Raw genomic sequence first — 17,758 nt, 5'->3', positions numbered from 1 at the left:
AACTACTTCTCACAGGGCAACCACACTTTGGAAAGTAAATATGTGCTGACAAATTATAACCATAGTGATCATGGCAGAAATGCTGCAAATGACCTGAACCTCAGTGCTTGTAGAACACTCAACAAAAAATATGGTAAGAAGATAAATCCTTATGAACCAACATTTAAAAATTATTTAAAAACAGAAAAGTATATACGAAGAAAATCTTAAATTTCTCTTAAAAGGACAAAATATTTTTAAAAAATTCCATAACAAATTAAATTTATACAGTGAAACTGACAGCCAAATATGGAGAAGTGATAGTTATTTCCAACGAAGGCATTTATCATTGTCTGTTATGGGTAATCAAATAAAGCACCAAAACTACCCTTATAGTTTTGACGTACAGGTTTCTCCCATGTCACATCCAGTGCCCAGCCTAGTCTGGATACCCCTGACTGTACTGCAACTATTGGCTTCTTCCAGGACCCACAGACTCCTGCCACACCATATCCAATCTTCCAGCCCAGAGACTGCAAATCCTTATCCAAGGTCTAACCCGTGAGTCTGCCGAGCATTTATGCCACAAACCATTCCAAAACCCCAAATATTTTCCCAAATATTTCCTGGCTTGAGCCAGGACACACATAATGTAAATCAGCCCAGTCCCCTGTGTCCTACCTGACTCCATTCCACCTAAGCTATATCCAACATCTAAGCCAAATCCAGCCTGCACATCTTTTCCTCTGCCCTGATATGCTCTGTCCACATCAGACAGAATTAATAAAAGAAACCCACCCGCACAAATCTCCCTGAAAAAATACAATGTAAAAGATAAAAACCATGATCTCCCCTAAAAATCTAGCAGTCTTGTTTGCCAAATGAGAATCACATAGATGAAAACAGGACACAGAAGTTAAAAGGACAATTAAAAACTTTATCGAAGAATTCAAGGCATTTAAAGAAGACACAAAGAGACAGTTCAATGAAATTAAAGAGAAAGAACTCAAGGAGAGTAGGTGCCTGAGTGATGCCCAAGAAAATAGAAGCATAAGGCTGATTGAAATGAAAAAGACAATCCAGTACTTTAAAATGGAATTCTATAAAGAGATAGAAACATTGAAGAGGACTCAAGCTGAAATGAAGCTGGAATTGAAACACCCAACAATTCAACTAGAAAACTCAAAGGAAAATATTACATGTAGGATGGATCAAGTAGAAAATAGAATACCAGGACTCAAAGATAAAGCAGAGTATTTAGAGCAAAAGAACAAGGAAAAATATAAAAATAAAGGAAATAACATACAGGGAATGTGGGATACCACTAAAAGACGAAACCTTCAAGTTATAGCACCGATGAGGGAGAAAAATCCTAAGTTATAGAAAACTTCTCCAAACTAAGGAAACACACACACACACACACACACACACACACACACACACACAGAAAAGAACACAGAACTGCAAATAGACAAAACCAGAAAACAATACCCCTACAGAATATCACATTTAAAACACTAAGTATATGGAATGAGCAGAGTATTGAAAGCTGGCATATGCCTGTAATCCCAGCACTCGGGGAGGCAGAAGCAAGTGGATCTCTGTGAGTTCAAGGCCAGTGAGTTCAGAACAGTCGAGGCTACATGGAAAAAAAATCTGTCTCGAAAAACAAAACAACAACAACAAAACCCCCAAAACTCCAAAAACAAAATAAAACAAAAAAAGAATACTTCAAGTTGCTGCAAACCAACCAACCAACCAAATAAACAAGAAAACAAAACAGGAGTTACATGTAAAGGAACATCATCAGCATAAACTATGAAAGCCGGAGGAACCTGGAACACTGCTTTACAAGTCCTAAAAACCAGAATGACCAACCTACACTAATATACCTAGCAAAACTACCTTCCATAGTTGAAGGAGAATGAAAAAAAAATTCCAGACATAAATATACTAAAAGAAAATTTATATCCAACAAATAAAACCTCAAGTAAATACAGGAATCAATATTTTGGGCTGAAGAGAGAAATAAGCATAGCCGAGAGCCCATGGAAAGAAACTGAAGCCACAATTACTAAACCACAAATGTACTACTAAAAACACAAGCAATAATACCAAACATCAACAACATGATGATCTCGATGAGCACACACATTTCAAAAATAACTTTCAATAATTAATGGTATTAGTTCTCCAGGCAAAGGATACAGTCTGGATGAATGGATCAAAAACCAAAACCCCCATCTATCGGTTATCTATAAGAAATACACCATAGCTTATTTTTTATTATTTATTTATTTTGATTTAATTTTTTAAAAACTTACTAACTTTACATCTCGATCATAGGTGCCTCCCTCATCTCATCCTGGTCCCACCCTCCCTCCCTCTTCCTCTCTATTCCCCTCCCCTAGTCCTCAGGAAGGGGGAGCCCTCCTCCACTACCAACTGACTCCAGCCTATCAAGTGTCATTGGGACTCAGTGTATCCTCTCCCTCTGCAGCCTAGCAAGACTGCCCCACTAGGGGGAAGTGATGGGGCACAGGCAACATAGTCTATGTCAGAAACAGTCCCTGCTCCCCTTACTAGGGAACTCACATGGAGACTGAGCTGCCTCTCTGCTACATCTGAGCAGGGGGTCTTAGTCCGCTCTATGCATGGTTCTTGGTTGATGCATTGGACTCTGAAGCCCCACCCCCACCTCCTGGGCCCAGATTTGTTGGCTATGTTGGTCTCCTTTTGGAGCTCCTGTCCCTTCCAGGTCCTTATGTCACCCCACTCCTCCCTGTGCTCTGCCCAAAGTTTGGCTGCCAGTCTCAGCATCTGCTTTTAATCCCTGGTCTGTAGAGTCTTTCAGAGGACATCTATGGTAGGCTCCCATCTTGTTCCCTCTCTTCAGTGTTTCCAGTATCTATTGTATTTGCCTTCTGAATGAGATTTCAGCATTTTTCCTAGGGAGCTTCTTCTGAATTTTAACTCAGAACACGGCTGCTCTGGCAAGAGATCATATCCAAAGATGTAGGTCTATGTGATCTGACTGGAATGCAGACACACTGGGAAGTGGTGGGACACACCTTTAATCTCAGAATACAGAGGCAAGCAGATCTCTGAGATTAAGGACATCCTGGTATAGAGCAAGTTTGGGGTAAAGAAAAGCTTAGGTTTAGGGGTGGTGGTATACACCTTTAATCCCAAACAACGAAGGTAGAGCACCCTTGTATGAAAGTGATGTCAAATTGAGTAGCAGAAAAAGAAAGTAACGAGCCAGAGAAGATTTGACAGAATAGGATACACCCAACTCTCAGGAGAGGAGAGAGGGAAGGGCAGCTACTTAAGGGAGCAGCACAGAGAATGAGAGAGAGAGGTGGCAATTTTACAGAGAGAAAGGTTGGAAAGGTAACAGGCTAGACACAGGTAAAGACAGAAGAAGCCAAAGAATTAGAATAGAATAGATTGCTGGAATTTGTTTGAGGCCAAGCAGAACAATTCAGAGGCTGAGAGAAAAGCCAGATTGAGTAAGTCAGCTGAGAGAGGAGCCTGAGCCAGAACTGCTGAGTTGAACCAGCTAGCCAGAGTTCCAAAAGAACTAGAAATGGTGAGCTTATTCAGCAGTGAATCTGAGAGGCTGAAAACATTCTAGGCATAGATTACACTGTAAGGAGGCTAGAAGCTTCTAGATCTAGGCTTAGGTTAATAGATGGAGGCCTCTGAGATGACAATTAAATCTAGAAGCTTCTAGATCTAGGCTTAGGTTAATAGATGGAGGCCTCTGAGATGACAATTAAATCAGGCAAACAAAAGTTACTCTTACATTTAATTAACATGAGTTCTTATACATGAGCTGAAGAAGGACCACACTAGTAAACATTGTAATATGAATACAGAAAACTTAGGAGGCCTCAACCCTATGCAAAGATCTATAAGCATCTAAGAAATGTGGAGAGTGGGGGAAATGGTTTTCTGCAGGAAAGAGCACACCAATTGGGTATACACTATCAAAAGGTCAGATCTAAAACCATATGCACAAAAGTAACATTGTGCAGACTGAACAGGTTGCATTTATGTATATGTGTATGTATACATAGACACATATATACACAAATATGTATGTAACAACAATAATGAAACCTGAGGTTATGAATTTGAAACCAAGAAAGCAGGAAAGTAAGGGAGGATTCAGAAGGAGGAAAGGAAAGGGAAATGATTATTTTATAATCTCAATTATTTTATAATCTCAAAAAAATTGAATAAAAATTCAATTACTGAATTACTTATAGGCAAATGACACCATCTGCGAACATCTCATTTAGATAAGCACATACATACATATCAAATATTCATAGAAACAGAACCACTCATATGTATGGAATCCTGAAACATAAGTAAAAATTAAAAAAAAAAAACTGATGAAAAGGGGTACATCAGCAGGGTATGGTGATACACACCTTTGATCCCAGGACTCAGGAGGCAGAGGCAGGCAGATCCCTGAATTCAAAGCCAGCCTGATCTACAAGGTGAGTCCAGCATAGACAGGGCTGTTACACAAAGAAAGCCTGTCTCGAAACATCAAAAAAAAAAAAAAAAAAAAAAAAAAAAAAAAAAGGATGCATCTCTAGAAGAGATATACACTCGTTTCTCTTTGTATTTTCCATAATTCCCATCAAGCTCTCAGTAAGACGAACTCCTTACTTTTTCCAAATTGTGTCATCTACGTGTAAATTTTGGAGGAACGTAAAAGCAAGGTCATCCTAGCACACTATGTCAAAAGCAATGACATGCTTGGGATGCCCAGGGATATTCATAAGCAAAACATTAATTTGAACGCTGCTTTTATAAAATATAGCTGGTCCAGCTTAGAGAGGCTGAGCTGGGCTGTACAAATAACAGAGCAGGGAAAACTGGGGGGAAAAGAGGAAGACAAACAGCAGAGGGCTTTGTTTTCCAGGCTGGAAGGATACTTTAGAAAAAATAACACAGGGGAATACAAGGGCCATCTATATACTTAAAAAAAAAAGATAGAATCAAATCCAGAGAGAGAGAGAACAGGAGAGTGTGAGAGCTGCCTTGCTCTGATGAGAAAAGCACCTTGGAGACAGGAACAAAGTCAAGCAGCCTTTCTCATTAAACATTTATTACCCTGCTTAAATCTGTTTGAAGCACAGAAATACATGAAATACTACACAGGCTAAGATCTTCTCTCCCCCAGCCAGAATGCTGAGGCTACCCGTAAATCTGGCTGACGTGCAGCTGAAATACGTGACTGTGTTTCCTTGATGTCAGCTTTTAAGGCTGTCAGGATTACAGGTGAGTCCACTCCTGAAACTCTTAGTGGACACTAAACATAATTCACAAAGTTGTCCGAACGCTTTCAAGAAAAGAGCGTCAGTGTCCTTCAGTGAGCATGATAGGAAAGTCTTTAATCTAACAACAACAACAACAACAGAAAAGTAAATTAAAAATCCCTGCTTTGCCTCAAGCAGCAGATAATCCATTAAGCCTTGACTCAGGAAGAGAACAAAGCATGTCTCACAGGGATGCTGGCCCACAGGACGCTGTGCTGCCAAGCTCAGAGTTGCGACCCCTCAGTTCCACAAGTATTGTAATTTTCATAGCTTATCTGTCATGCCTTCTTCACTGAAGAAGTTTTTACTAAGCTAACATAGTAACATTAAAATAAATTTCAGGACAAATATTCACCCAAAAGCCTGCCATTAGGCTAAACATCTTTCATATGCCTGTAGACATGTGCAATTTGTACTTCTGATTACACATACATAGCAAAACGGAGCCATGCTTCTTTAAAGGTAACACCTTAATCTGACAATATGAACTGTCCGGAGTTTCCCTAGCTTGTTCACTTAATTGACACATATTTTGAGAAATAAAGCTGAGCATCGGAAAGTGAAAAACTACTGGATTTTTTTCCTAAACCCACACCACAAATGGCATATTTAACAGAAAGAGTAATTTGGAGACTTTTCACAATTCACATGTCTATACTACTTCGCAACTTACCTCCTCTCCAGACAAGTAGTAGGCTGACAGCAGTCCACCAACGAAGCGTATATTCACTTCAAAAACAGAAACTTCGGCATTCTATGGAAACAAAATAAAGGGGGTTAAGACATAACGGTAGCAAACACAGTGTAAGCACACGGCACGATAAGCCTCTGTCATTTAAAGTCTGCTCAAACCTGTGGGCTTGCCCAGGGGCTTCTGAACAGAAGAGAGGAAGTCCCCTGCCAATGGTGTCAAAGTACGGTCAAGCTGATAAGAAATAATTCTGACTCAAAGTAAAATTAAAAAACACCACAGACTGAAATTCTTTCCTGTGTGCACGAGCAGACCGAACACTTGATATTCTGTGTCTGCACACATGCAACGGGATCAGGGCTTTTATTATTATTTTTCCCCATTCTGTGTTCTCATCATTTCACTCATTTGCCTGCTTTTTCTTCCTGAAAGGCCAATCAGACTATAGTGTGGCTGCTAGTTCCGCATTAGTCTAGCAATCTTTTCCCATTATGTTAAAGTGGCACAGTCAGAATGCTAATGGGATTTAAAGCCGGGGGGACTTGAGTTCCAATGCTGCTCTGTGCCTTTGCCCTCCCACAGTCACCACTCTGTGATGCCATTCTGCTTTCGCACAGCGGTGATAATAATGTGTGCTGTCATTGCTGGAGTGGTTCTTATTTATATCAGCTTGCTTTCATTATTTATAATGTGACACATGCTTTACGTATCTCTTTATGTCTTTTAAACCTGATGCAGACCTTTGGAATTAATTACCATTCCTATGTTCAGTCCACAGCTGGAGAAACAAGCCAGGCTTAGAGTGATTAATGTGACCTTTTGAAGTCCACACAACAGTAGTAGAATTAGGATTTGAGTGGAAGTGTGTTTATTCGTGGTTCAAAACCTGGCTGTACTGATCTCTATAGATACTTCACAAACTGTGTACCATGCCTGGTTATTAATGGTCAAAACATGGCTATACTGCACTCCACAGATACCTCACAAACTATGTTCCATGCCTGCTTATTAATTGTCAGATAATTGTGATACATAAGCAGTGGTTACTGCCAATAGTTTTATGATTCTATAATATTTAACTGCTAAGTGCATCTGTCTTGTATTCTGTAATGAGGTTATTAGCACAGCTGACCCCCAACAGATATAAGTTATACTTCATCGGGTCTACTAACTAACTGTCACTTCTGCTTAACATCAGACCACTCATGGATAATGACAAGGGCTAAGAGAATGTATGGAGCCAGAATCTGGCAGAGGAGCCTAGAAAAAATCATCTGAGATAGTATCACCACTAGGGATCATTTGTTAAGCAGCTACCATGTGCCAGGCCCAGTTATAGGCCCTATGAGCACAGCAGTGAAAACTGACAAGATCCTTGAGTTTACTGAGTCTACATTTCAGAAAACCGTTTCAGAAACAAAGAAGAGGTAGACTATTTCATTCCTACACACTCTCCCTCAAAGGATCTCAGGATATAATAATTGAAGCTCTGACAGAAGTCAAGAAAGTTCCTGCAAAAGAAACCTTATGAAAAGGTAGGGGGGATCCAAGATGGCGGCAATCAGCACACTACTTTTATGAAAGGTATGAAAGGCAGAGGATTTGAAACTCCGAAGTTGGTGAGTGGAGGGGCAACTGAAATCAGAAAGTCGACATATGGCTCCCTGAAGGAGGGGGTTCACCACAGGAGCAGAGAACTTTTTGATTCAGGTCAGACCCGGACTTCTCTGTGAACGGATAGGGGCACTTTCCTTCTTTGGGCCTCCCTCCCCCTCGGAGGAGCTGAACCACAGTGCCAGATCTTACTGCCTGAGAAGCGAGACAGCAGGGGCTGGAATACTAGCTCCTCAGCCTCAGGAGGCAGCATCACCCGTGTTCTGAGCCCAGATCTGCACCGGCCTTACTAACTCCACAGAGCCTGACTGGACGAGCCACTCAGTCCCTCAGCGGCAGACAGGACAGCAGACTGTGCAGCCACCAAAATCCGGTGGACCTGCAAAACCACCCAGGGGCACCAAGCGCCAAGCTACGGTAGTGGCTATACAATACTTCCTGGCAGGCACCTAGACACCCCAGTTCTGCAGCCACAACTGGATTCCTGGGTACAGAGGCTGCAACACCACTGAGCTGTCTGAGCGCATATTTGGCTCAGCTGGTCCAAATCTGCCAGTAGAGAACAGGAGGAAGCCCTGTGCATTTCAGTTTGACCTGCTAGAGAGTGAATACACCTCCAAGTGCCTGCAGAGCCCCAATCCAGGGTGCTTCTAAGCTAGCAGCCAGATATCAGAAATCTTACACCCACACACCCACTGTGGGAAACAGAGGGTTTCTTGGGACAAGGAAGCCCTGGCTCTGTGGAGCTACAGGCGGAGTTTAGGCAAATAACTTCTGGAGCTCAGTTAGAGAAGATTACCAGTAGCATGTGGGCCACTGATGTGTGCAGATAATTTGCGCACAGGATCATCACCAGTGCATGCAATAACTTCAGCGTCCCCGACCCCTTCGGTGACTGCAAGGCGCCCCTCCCTCACACTGAAGGCCTCTACATTCTCTAGCACCCTGTCCCTCAAGGCAAACATCCATGCACACGCACACGCCTGCCTGCATTTGTCCTTCTGCAACCACGGACTTTCCTCCCACAGGTACAGCTGAAGCACCAACGCACACACTGAAACCACTGGACCTCTCTCATCTCGATGAGGAATTCTCCAGACACCAGAGAAAGACAGTACCAATCTGAACTGCAGAACCCAAGAACAAACAGTGTAGGTTATGGTTAAGCAAATGGCCAGAGGCAGGTGAAAGAACACAGCCAACAAAAATCAGGAAATCATGGCTTCACCAGCAACTCTCAAAATCAATGGATACTCCAATTCATTGGAAACACAGGAAAATGAACTTAAAGATATGCTTATCCAGTTATTTGAGTCACATAAAGAGGAAACAAACAAATCTCTCAGAGAAATAGCCAAGCAAATCCAGACAGTTAAAGAGGAAACGAACAAATCTCTCAAGAATTGACCTCCCGGGTGGAGGCTAAGAAAGAGGAACTGAATGAAGTTCTCAAAGAAACACAGGCAAATATAGCCAACAAACAGAGGGACAAGTAGAGGAAAAATTAATAGCATAGAGAGAAGAAATGAACAAAAAAATAGAGGCCATCATACAGAGACAGGAAGCCACATTCAAACACATGAAAGAAATGGTGCAAGACATAAAAATAGAATTAGAGTCAATAAAGAAAACACAAACAGAGAAAACCCCGGAGCTAGAAAACTTAGAGAAAAGATCAGGAGCCACCAAAGTAAGCATCACCAACAAAATACAAGAGATGGATCCACATTGGAAATCAATCTGGCGCTTTCCCAGACAATTAGGAATAGTGCTTCCTCAAGATCCAGCTATACCACTCTTAGACATATATCCAAAGAAGCTCAAGCACACAAGGACATTTGCTCAACCATGTTTGTAGCAATTTTATCCATAATTGCCAGATTCTGGAAACAACCCAGATGTCCATCAACAGAGAAATGGATACAGAAATTGTGGTACTTTTACATAATGGAATACTACTCAGCAATTAAAAATGAAATCATGAAATTTTCAGGCAAATGGTGGGATCTAGAAAAGATCACCTTGAGTGAGGTATCCCAGGAGCAGAATGACACACCTGTTATATACTCATTTATATAGACCTATAAGATAGGATAAACATACTAAAATATGTGCACCTAAAGAAGATAAACAAGAAAGAGGACCCAGAGTAAGATGATCAATCCTCACTTAGAAAGACAAATGGGATGGACAGGGGAAGTAGGCGAAAACAAGTAACAGGATGGAAGCCTACCTCAGAGGGCCTCTGAAAGACTACTGAGCAGTGTATCAAGGCAGATGCAGAAACTCATAACCAAAATGTGAGCAGAGTGCAGAGAATCATATGAAAGGAGGGGGAGTTGGTATGACCTAGAGAGGACAGGAGTTCCACAAGGACAAAATAGAGGGCACGGGGCCCTCTATGAGACTGTTTCTCCAACCAAGGACCATGAAAGGATATAACCTAGATCCCCTGCTTGGATGTAGCCCATGGTAGCTCAGTATCCAAATGGGTTTCCACAGTAAGGGGAATAGGAACTATTTCTGACATGAACTCAATGACTGGCTCCTTTACTCCCTCCCTGCCCCCCAAGGGAGGAACAGTCTTGCTAGGCCACAGAGGAGGAAATGGAGGCCATGAAGATACCTGATAAGCTAGGATCAGATGGAAGGGGAGGAGGACCTCCCTAAGAGTGGACTTGAAAAAAGGGCAGGGAGAAGATGAGAGAGGGAGGGTGGGATTGGGAGGTAATGAGGGAGGGGGCTATGGCTAGGATACAAAGTAAATAACCCATAATTAATATACAAAAATAAAAATAAACAAAGAAAAGTTACAATTGTTGCAGTCAGACGAAGCCATCATAAAATAAAATCATGCTGTGAGTTTGTTTAATTATACTAAACAATTTATGATTTGCGACTTATATATTTGGATTAAACACCCTCTATATTGTGCAATTTATTCACTAAAGTTTATCACTCTGAATGGGGATCATTTAAACACTGTTGTTAGTTCACACAACCTCTGATAATGAAAAGGGAAAATTTATTAATTTAGTTTGGCTCATACAACTTAAGAGAAATAATGTCTAATAAAAAACTAATGAATTTAAGTCCTTAAACCACATCTGCTTCAGTTTTTATATATATTTTATAGTTTTTAAACCAGAAAACGGGTCCTCATGTTTTCACTTACTCAAGTCTGTTGAGATGGTTTTATTTCCTTATTCTGGATTTGGGCTCATTACATATGCTTTTCCTATTCGTCCTATGAAATCTTTGGAGAGCTGAGACCTTTCTATAGACATCTGATAAAAATTATTGCAAGGTAGGGGACTGAGCCATGTCAATTGCCATCAGAAATATATCTCTATCTAGACATCAATCACTTATTGGATGCAGTTACTCAGGCAGCCATTGATCCAGCTCGGTGTGCACTCCAGAACCTGCATTCTATTTATCTTGCTCTGCTGTGAGATACTGAAAGATAACCTTGTAAAGTGCAGTGCTCAAGGTCAGCGGCTATGACATTGGAGTTGCAGGGACTGAATCACCTAGGGAGCCCAAGGCAAAGTCTGAGATGTTAGTTGAAGCCATGCAGGTTTCCAGTGATTAGAATGTCCTTGTCTTTGAAACACATAGAAATATCACAGATCACACTTTCTTTTTAAATTTGTTTCTGTTTTCCTTTCTCAGTATCTGAACTGTTTCACTTAAATTTTTTTTTATTTATTACGATTTATTCACTTTGTATCCCAGCTGTATCCCTCTCCCTCATCCACTCCCAATCCTGCCCTCCCTTCCTTTTCTCCTCCTATGCCCCTTCCCCAGCCTCCAAGTGGGTTCTCTAGTAAGGGGAACAGGAGCTGTCTCTGACATGAACTCAGTGGCTGGCTCTTTGATCACAATTTTTAACTCTTACCATCTCCCTGCGCTTGGAGACTAGAACTTCATGGGAACAATGTTCCCTACCCCCCATTCTCAACACAATTCCTTTAGCCTCATCTTTTGCAAAGTTATATTATTTACAAAACTTACTTTGAGCTCTCAAAATATTCTAGGGTTGATTACCTTTTTGGCCAGAATATTGACAAGTAGACACCATTTGGGTCATTCCTTATAGCTTAGGTAAAAAACGGGGAGGGGCATAACATTTCATATTACAACAAAATGGTTAGCAGCTACAAATATTCTGGCCTGGGGGCCTAAGGAGATGGCTCAGTATTTGCTATATAAGTAGCTGGGGCTGAGTTTGAATCTCAGCACTTATGTAAAAGGGCGGGTACAGCCATGTGTGACTGTAAGTGCAGCTGGGGGCCACAGAAGGGAGAGCATGGGAGCTCCCTGTCCCTGACCAACCAGAAGAGCTGGTTTCGAACTCAGTGAGAGACCTGTCAAGGGGATATGCAGAGAGGAATAGAAGGCAGCCACATACTTGTGTATGTGCAAAACACACACCGCTATGTACACACATACATGGATTACTTAATTAACTAATTAATTAATTAATAATTCTGATGTGATTTAGAAAGATTTGGTTGAAGCCTGATTCGAGTATGAGATCCTGGAGAGCTCTTTCTCTCTGGAGTCAGGTTTGTCACTGATGGAAGATTGGAATGCATTCCCTAGGAGACACTCTAAACCCATGAAGGTTAGGCAGTACGCAGTCACCTGGAAAAAGTGCAAGCCCAGTAGACAGCTGCTGCCATTAGCACTCATGTCAGCTCAGCCTAAACAAAGTCCTGCCGCCCATGGGCTTACTCAAATATCCATTATTCCGATATTAATATGCTAATAATTTTATTATTAAGAATCTTCTTGACCCTCATGTGGGAGGTCACAGTTCTCCTCTCAGCATTTGTATGTCAAGTTGTTCTAAAAGTTTTCCACTCACTTACCCTAATGACAGAAGTGTGGAAGGCACATGGGAAAGATGAGAAGAAGCAACTGATAACACTGAAACCTCCTATCATACAAAGGATATGATTTTGCCATGCACTTTCCATGTAAAATTAAAGTAACTTACCTCTTAAATAGTTCACTGGAGATTGCACTGCAATAATCTACCCCTGTATTATCTAGTGTAGAGTCTTAAGGGTCTCACAGTCTGAGCAGTATATTCAGCCTTTTGTTTAACCCGAATCAGCCTACTGATGTCAGACTGATTAGCAACTATAGGTTGGACATGTCTGCAGATAAACTATACTCTTAATTACATTAATTACATCTCAATTAGAAACTGATCTTTTGTTTTTCTTCTGCCATGGCTATGCAATCATAGAATACACTCAAACAAACTCATGTCTAAGTTTAATAAAATAAGCGGTATAATTAAATTGACATGAAAATATCAGGAGGGGAATACAGCAGGTCTTAGACAGGGTATAATTTGATTATGAGCCTCACTTAGTACCTTTCTCCTGCATGGGCCTCCTTCAGTGTAAGCCAAATAAGCCTTTTCCTCCCCGAGTTGCTTTTGGTCATGGTGTTTAATCAGCATTAGTAACCCTAAGACAGAGGAGATCAGCAGCAGGACAGTGGGTTGTTGCTGTAGCAGACCTGGCTATGTCATTTTGGGGACCATTGTGGAAGGACTTTAGAGCTTTGAGGCTATAAAAACAATTGAAACTCCTTGGTTACTGAGCTACCGCGGGCCACATCCCAGCAGAGGTTCTAGGTTATATCCATAGATGGTCCTTGGTGGAGAATCAGTCTCAGGAAAGACCCTGTGCCCAGATATATTTGGTCCTTGTAGAGCTCCTATCGGGCATATAGAGGAGCCCCCTTTTCTGTTCTCCTTCTACTTTATATAAGTATAAAATGTGACTAGCCTGCAAAAAAAAAAACAAACAATTGAAGGTTCCAAAGCTTGGTGAGCTGTTCAATGGGAGATAAGTGTCCAAAGAAATGCAGATGATGAAGGCCTGGCTTGTTAAATTCCAGAGGGAATTTTAAGACTCACTTAAAGACTCTATTGGGACTTTTGCATATTTTTAATTAAGAGTCTGTAGTTCTGGTTAGCTGGGGCTGTGGAAGTGGCTGTGATTAACAAGATACCAGAAGCACTAAAGTGAAACCTTTGCTTTGGTGGGACAGTTGATGCTGGTCAGCAGGAGCTAAGAAATTAGTGGTGATTAAAAAGAGGCCAGCATCTTACCCAGGGTCCTCCTTCTTGCTTAGCTTCTTTAGATGTACGGATTTTAGTATATTTATCCTATATTATATGTCTAATATCTATTTATAAGTGAGTATATGCCATCTGTGTCTTTCTGCTTCTCGGATACCTCACTCAGGATGATTTTTTCAAACTCAGAGTGCAGGTAATCTTATAAAAGAAGGGGGATGATAGAAAGACCTGGAGGGGACAGGAGCTCAACAAGGAGAGCAACAGAACAAAAAAAAAAATCTGGGCCCAGGGGTCTTTTATGAGGCTGATACTCCAATTAAGGACCATTCATGGAGATAACCTAGAACTTCTGCACAGATGTAACCCATGGCAGCTCAGTCTCCAAGTGTTTCCCTAGCAAGGGGAACAGGGACTGTCTCTGACATGAACTCAGTGGCTGGCTCTTTGATCAACTCCCCCTGATCGGGGAGCAGCCAGACCAGGCCACAGAGGAAGACAATGCAGCCAGTCCTGATGAAACCTGATAGGCTAGGGTCAGAGGGAAGGGGAAGAAGATCTCCCCTATCAGTGGACTTGGGGAGGGGCATTGGAGGAGAAGAGGGAGGGAGGGCAGGATTGGGAGGGGGCTACAGCTAGAATACAAAGTGAATAAATTGTAATAAATAAAAAATAAATTAAAAAAAATACCTGCAAGCAGTCAGCATCTAGACACACACAGCAAAAGCAAGTCTGTCTGTGATTATCTGGCATACTGTCAACAAAATGTGCAAACATAAAATACACCTTTTAGTGTTAAGAAGAGAGAACGAGAGAGACCAGCATTGTTGGGGTGAGATCTTTTGGGAGGTGTTTCCTGGGAGTGATCACAAAGATGCTGGATTCTGCAGGCAGCCAGGACCATACCTTGTGCTGGCAGCTGTTCTGTGGTGTAAAGTTCACCCAGGTGGTGCTGGTTTTGAAGGCGCTAAGGCGTCATGAGGAGCAGCTGAGGCCTGGCACTGTGTGGCAGGGCAGGGGCCCCTGAGCAGAGCCCAGGACAGACTATTGGTGAAAGTGCAGCCCAGGTGCAGCAAGAGACCCCAGCACTTTGGAGATGCCCATTCCACCGGATGGCCACAAAGAACAGCAGCCGCCTTGGAGTGGCGCCAGCCTGAACTTAGGTGACAGTCTGTGTGGGTTGAAGGGAATGGAGCCAGAAATATGACCCTGGCGCTTTGGAGGAGCCCAAAAGATCGTGAATGGGTTCTGGACATTGGACATTGAATTATTTACATTGTTGGAGTTGGTTTTGTTTTATTCACATTGTGAACATGCCCTAGTTTTCCCCCTCTTGAAATAAGAAATTATTAATTGATTAATTGTTTATTTTATTTTACAGGGGCACACATTTGAGAGACTCTGAACTTTTTAAAAAAGATTTTGGAGTTTTACAGACATTTGGTATTTAAAAAGATATTGGATATTTAAAAAAAACTGAATTTTTGAGTGTTTAAATTTTTACACTGTGGGTCTTTATAATTTGGAATGTTTATATTGTAATGTTGGTATCAATATGTGATTATAAGTATGAACAAGAAGGGAAGGTTATGGCTTAACAGTGATATATTTGTCTATCAAGTTGACAAGGATGAGTTTTACATCAACTTGACAAAGGCTAGAACCATTCAAGAGGAGGGAACCTCAGCTGAAAAAAAAATAACCTTCATAAGATAACATTGTAGATACGTCTAGAGGGCATTTTCTTAATTAGTGATTGATGAGGGGGGCCCAGCCCAAAGGGAGGGCCTTGCCCATTGTGAATGGTATCATCCAGCCTGAAGTTGGGGGTCCTGGTTTCTGTAAGAAAGCAGATTGAGCAAGACAGGAGGAGCAAGGAAGGCAGTAAGCACCCTTGGTCTCTGCAGCAGCTCCTATCTCCAGGCTCCTGCCCGGTTGGGGTACCCTTTGTGGCTTTCCTCAATGGTCTGTGACTCAAGATACATAAGCAAAACTAGCTCTTCCCTCCCCAAGTTGCTTTCGGTCATGGTGTTTCCTCACAGCAACAGGAACCCTCACTAGGACAGTGCCTGTAACTTGGGTCCCTTAGACCATTAAGTTCAACTTCAAGCTCAGGAATTCTCATATTTTTTTTCCTTCTCCAATTCATAAAACATCTAAAATTATGAGATAAAATGAAACACACACACATGTTCTCCTCTCCTAACCCCTAAAATTAACGTGTTGCCCATACCTGTGTTGGGAAAAGCCTCATCCTAATCCACATACCATGAACTCAGGGCTGTGAAAACTCTAACACTAATTTCAAGATAAAATCGTGACCCTCTTCAGAACCTCTTTTTTTTTTTTCCCAAAAGAGTGTCTGAAAGACTCACTGGGCAAGACAGCATTACATTTTTAAAGTCAACTTATCCATAAAAATTAGCCATAGCATGGTACCTATTAGCCTCCAGTCGGCAAAATCACAGGCTTTGCCAGGAGAATAAAAAGATACAACAGTTCTAGAACAAAGTCACCCCCCAGCTCCCAGTTGCCTGAGAAACTCCAGAACCATAAGCTTCCCCTGAGAAGGTAATTTATTTCTTTGGGTTTTCAGGCCTTAAGATAGTTATTTATAATAAAGCTTCTTCGGACTTTAATGATTAGGATTCTACACAGCATATTTTCATTGAGCTGGAAAGATATCTTGGAAGAGAACATTCGCTCCCTGAATTCACTCTTCTTTTACCACTAGTCCACCAAACTCTGTCAGCTGTCTACTCAGAGGTCTTCAAGCGTGGAATTTCTGGGCTGGTATAATACACAGCAAACACAAGATTCAATAACAGCTGCCCGGCTGCATACCAGTGCAATGACTGTGATTAATAACAACGTCCCACTACAATCCACTCTAGTAATTATGTCCATGAGCAGCGCTACTGTACCCACACATACGATAACTACACTGCCTTATGTACAGGGAACCTTGCAAGGCCTCTAGTTAAAGGAATTGCCTACAAGTCTGGCCTGAGTTTACTGGCAATATACACCTCCTTAAAGAATGTAGTAACGGGAACAGGGACTGTCTAGGACATGAACTCAGTGGCCTGCTCTTTGATCACTTCCTCCTGAGGTGGGAGCAGCCTTACCAGGCCACAGAGGAAGACAATGCATCCAGTCCTGATGAGATATGATAGGTTAGGGTCAGATGGAAGGGGAAGAGATCCTCCCCTATCAGTGGACTTGGAGAGGAGTATGGGAGAAGAGGGAGAGAGGATGGGGTTGGGAGGAGATGAGAAAGGGGGCTTGAGCTGAGATACAAAATGAATAAACTGTAATTAATAAAAAATAAATTAAAAAAGAATACTACTTCAAAATGTGTGTTGCCTTACATTTCATAGATTAAGAGTATCAAAAAGTCTATTATTAGTGTATGTCCCTGTAGCTCTTACTTTCGTAAATAATTTCTTAGGACTGTTAACAGTGTTTAAACTCTTTTAGTTTTAATTTTTAATTTAATTTTTTAATTTTAATATTTTATATTAATTACAGTTTATTCACTTTGTATCCCAGTGGTAGCCCGTCCCTTATTCCCTCCCAATCCCATCATCCATCCTTTCCTCATCTCCTCCTATGCCCCTCTCCAAGTCCACTGATAGGGGAAGTCCTCCTCCCCTTCCATCTGACCCCTAGCCTATCAGGTTTCCTCAGGACTGGCTGCATTGTCTTCCTCTGTGGCCTGTTCAGGCTGCTTCCCCCTCAGGGGGAGGTGATCAAAGAGCCAGCCACTGAGTTCATGTCAGAGATAGTTCCTGTTCCTCTTGCTAGGGAACCCACTTGGAGACTGAGCTGCCATGGGCTACATCTGTGCAGGAGTTCTAGGTTATCTCCATACATGGTCCTTTGTTGGAGTGTCAATCTCAGAAAAGACCCCTGGGTCCAGATTTTTTTGTTCTGTTGCTCTCCTTGTTGAGCTCCTGTCCCCTCCAGGTCTTTCTATCTCTCTCTCTCTTTTTTTTTTTTTTCATAAGTTTCCCTGCACTCTGCCCAAAG

General features: G+C 41.7%; 1 protein-coding gene across 4 annotated transcripts in view; it reads right to left on the bottom strand.

Annotated features, from left to right (window-relative positions):
* Man1a1 (mannosidase alpha class 1A member 1) overlaps positions 1–17,758 on the bottom strand; it is a 190,662-nt gene that overhangs the window by 122,252 nt on the left and 50,652 nt on the right. For all 4 annotated transcript variants that reach the window (XM_060373417.1, XM_060373419.1, XM_060373418.1 and 1 more), the window contains one exon: positions 5,992–6,072. In XM_060373417.1, coding sequence (XP_060229400.1) covers positions 5,992–6,072 — 81 coding nt within the window. The remainder of the gene's footprint in view (positions 1–5,991; positions 6,073–17,758) is intronic.

This window comes from Meriones unguiculatus, chromosome 20, assembly GCF_030254825.1.
Source record: "Meriones unguiculatus strain TT.TT164.6M chromosome 20, Bangor_MerUng_6.1, whole genome shotgun sequence".
NCBI lineage: Eukaryota > Metazoa > Chordata > Mammalia > Rodentia > Muridae > Meriones > Meriones unguiculatus.
The sequence above is the reverse complement of the archived record's forward strand: the minus strand, read 5'-3'. Positions and strand labels throughout refer to the sequence as shown.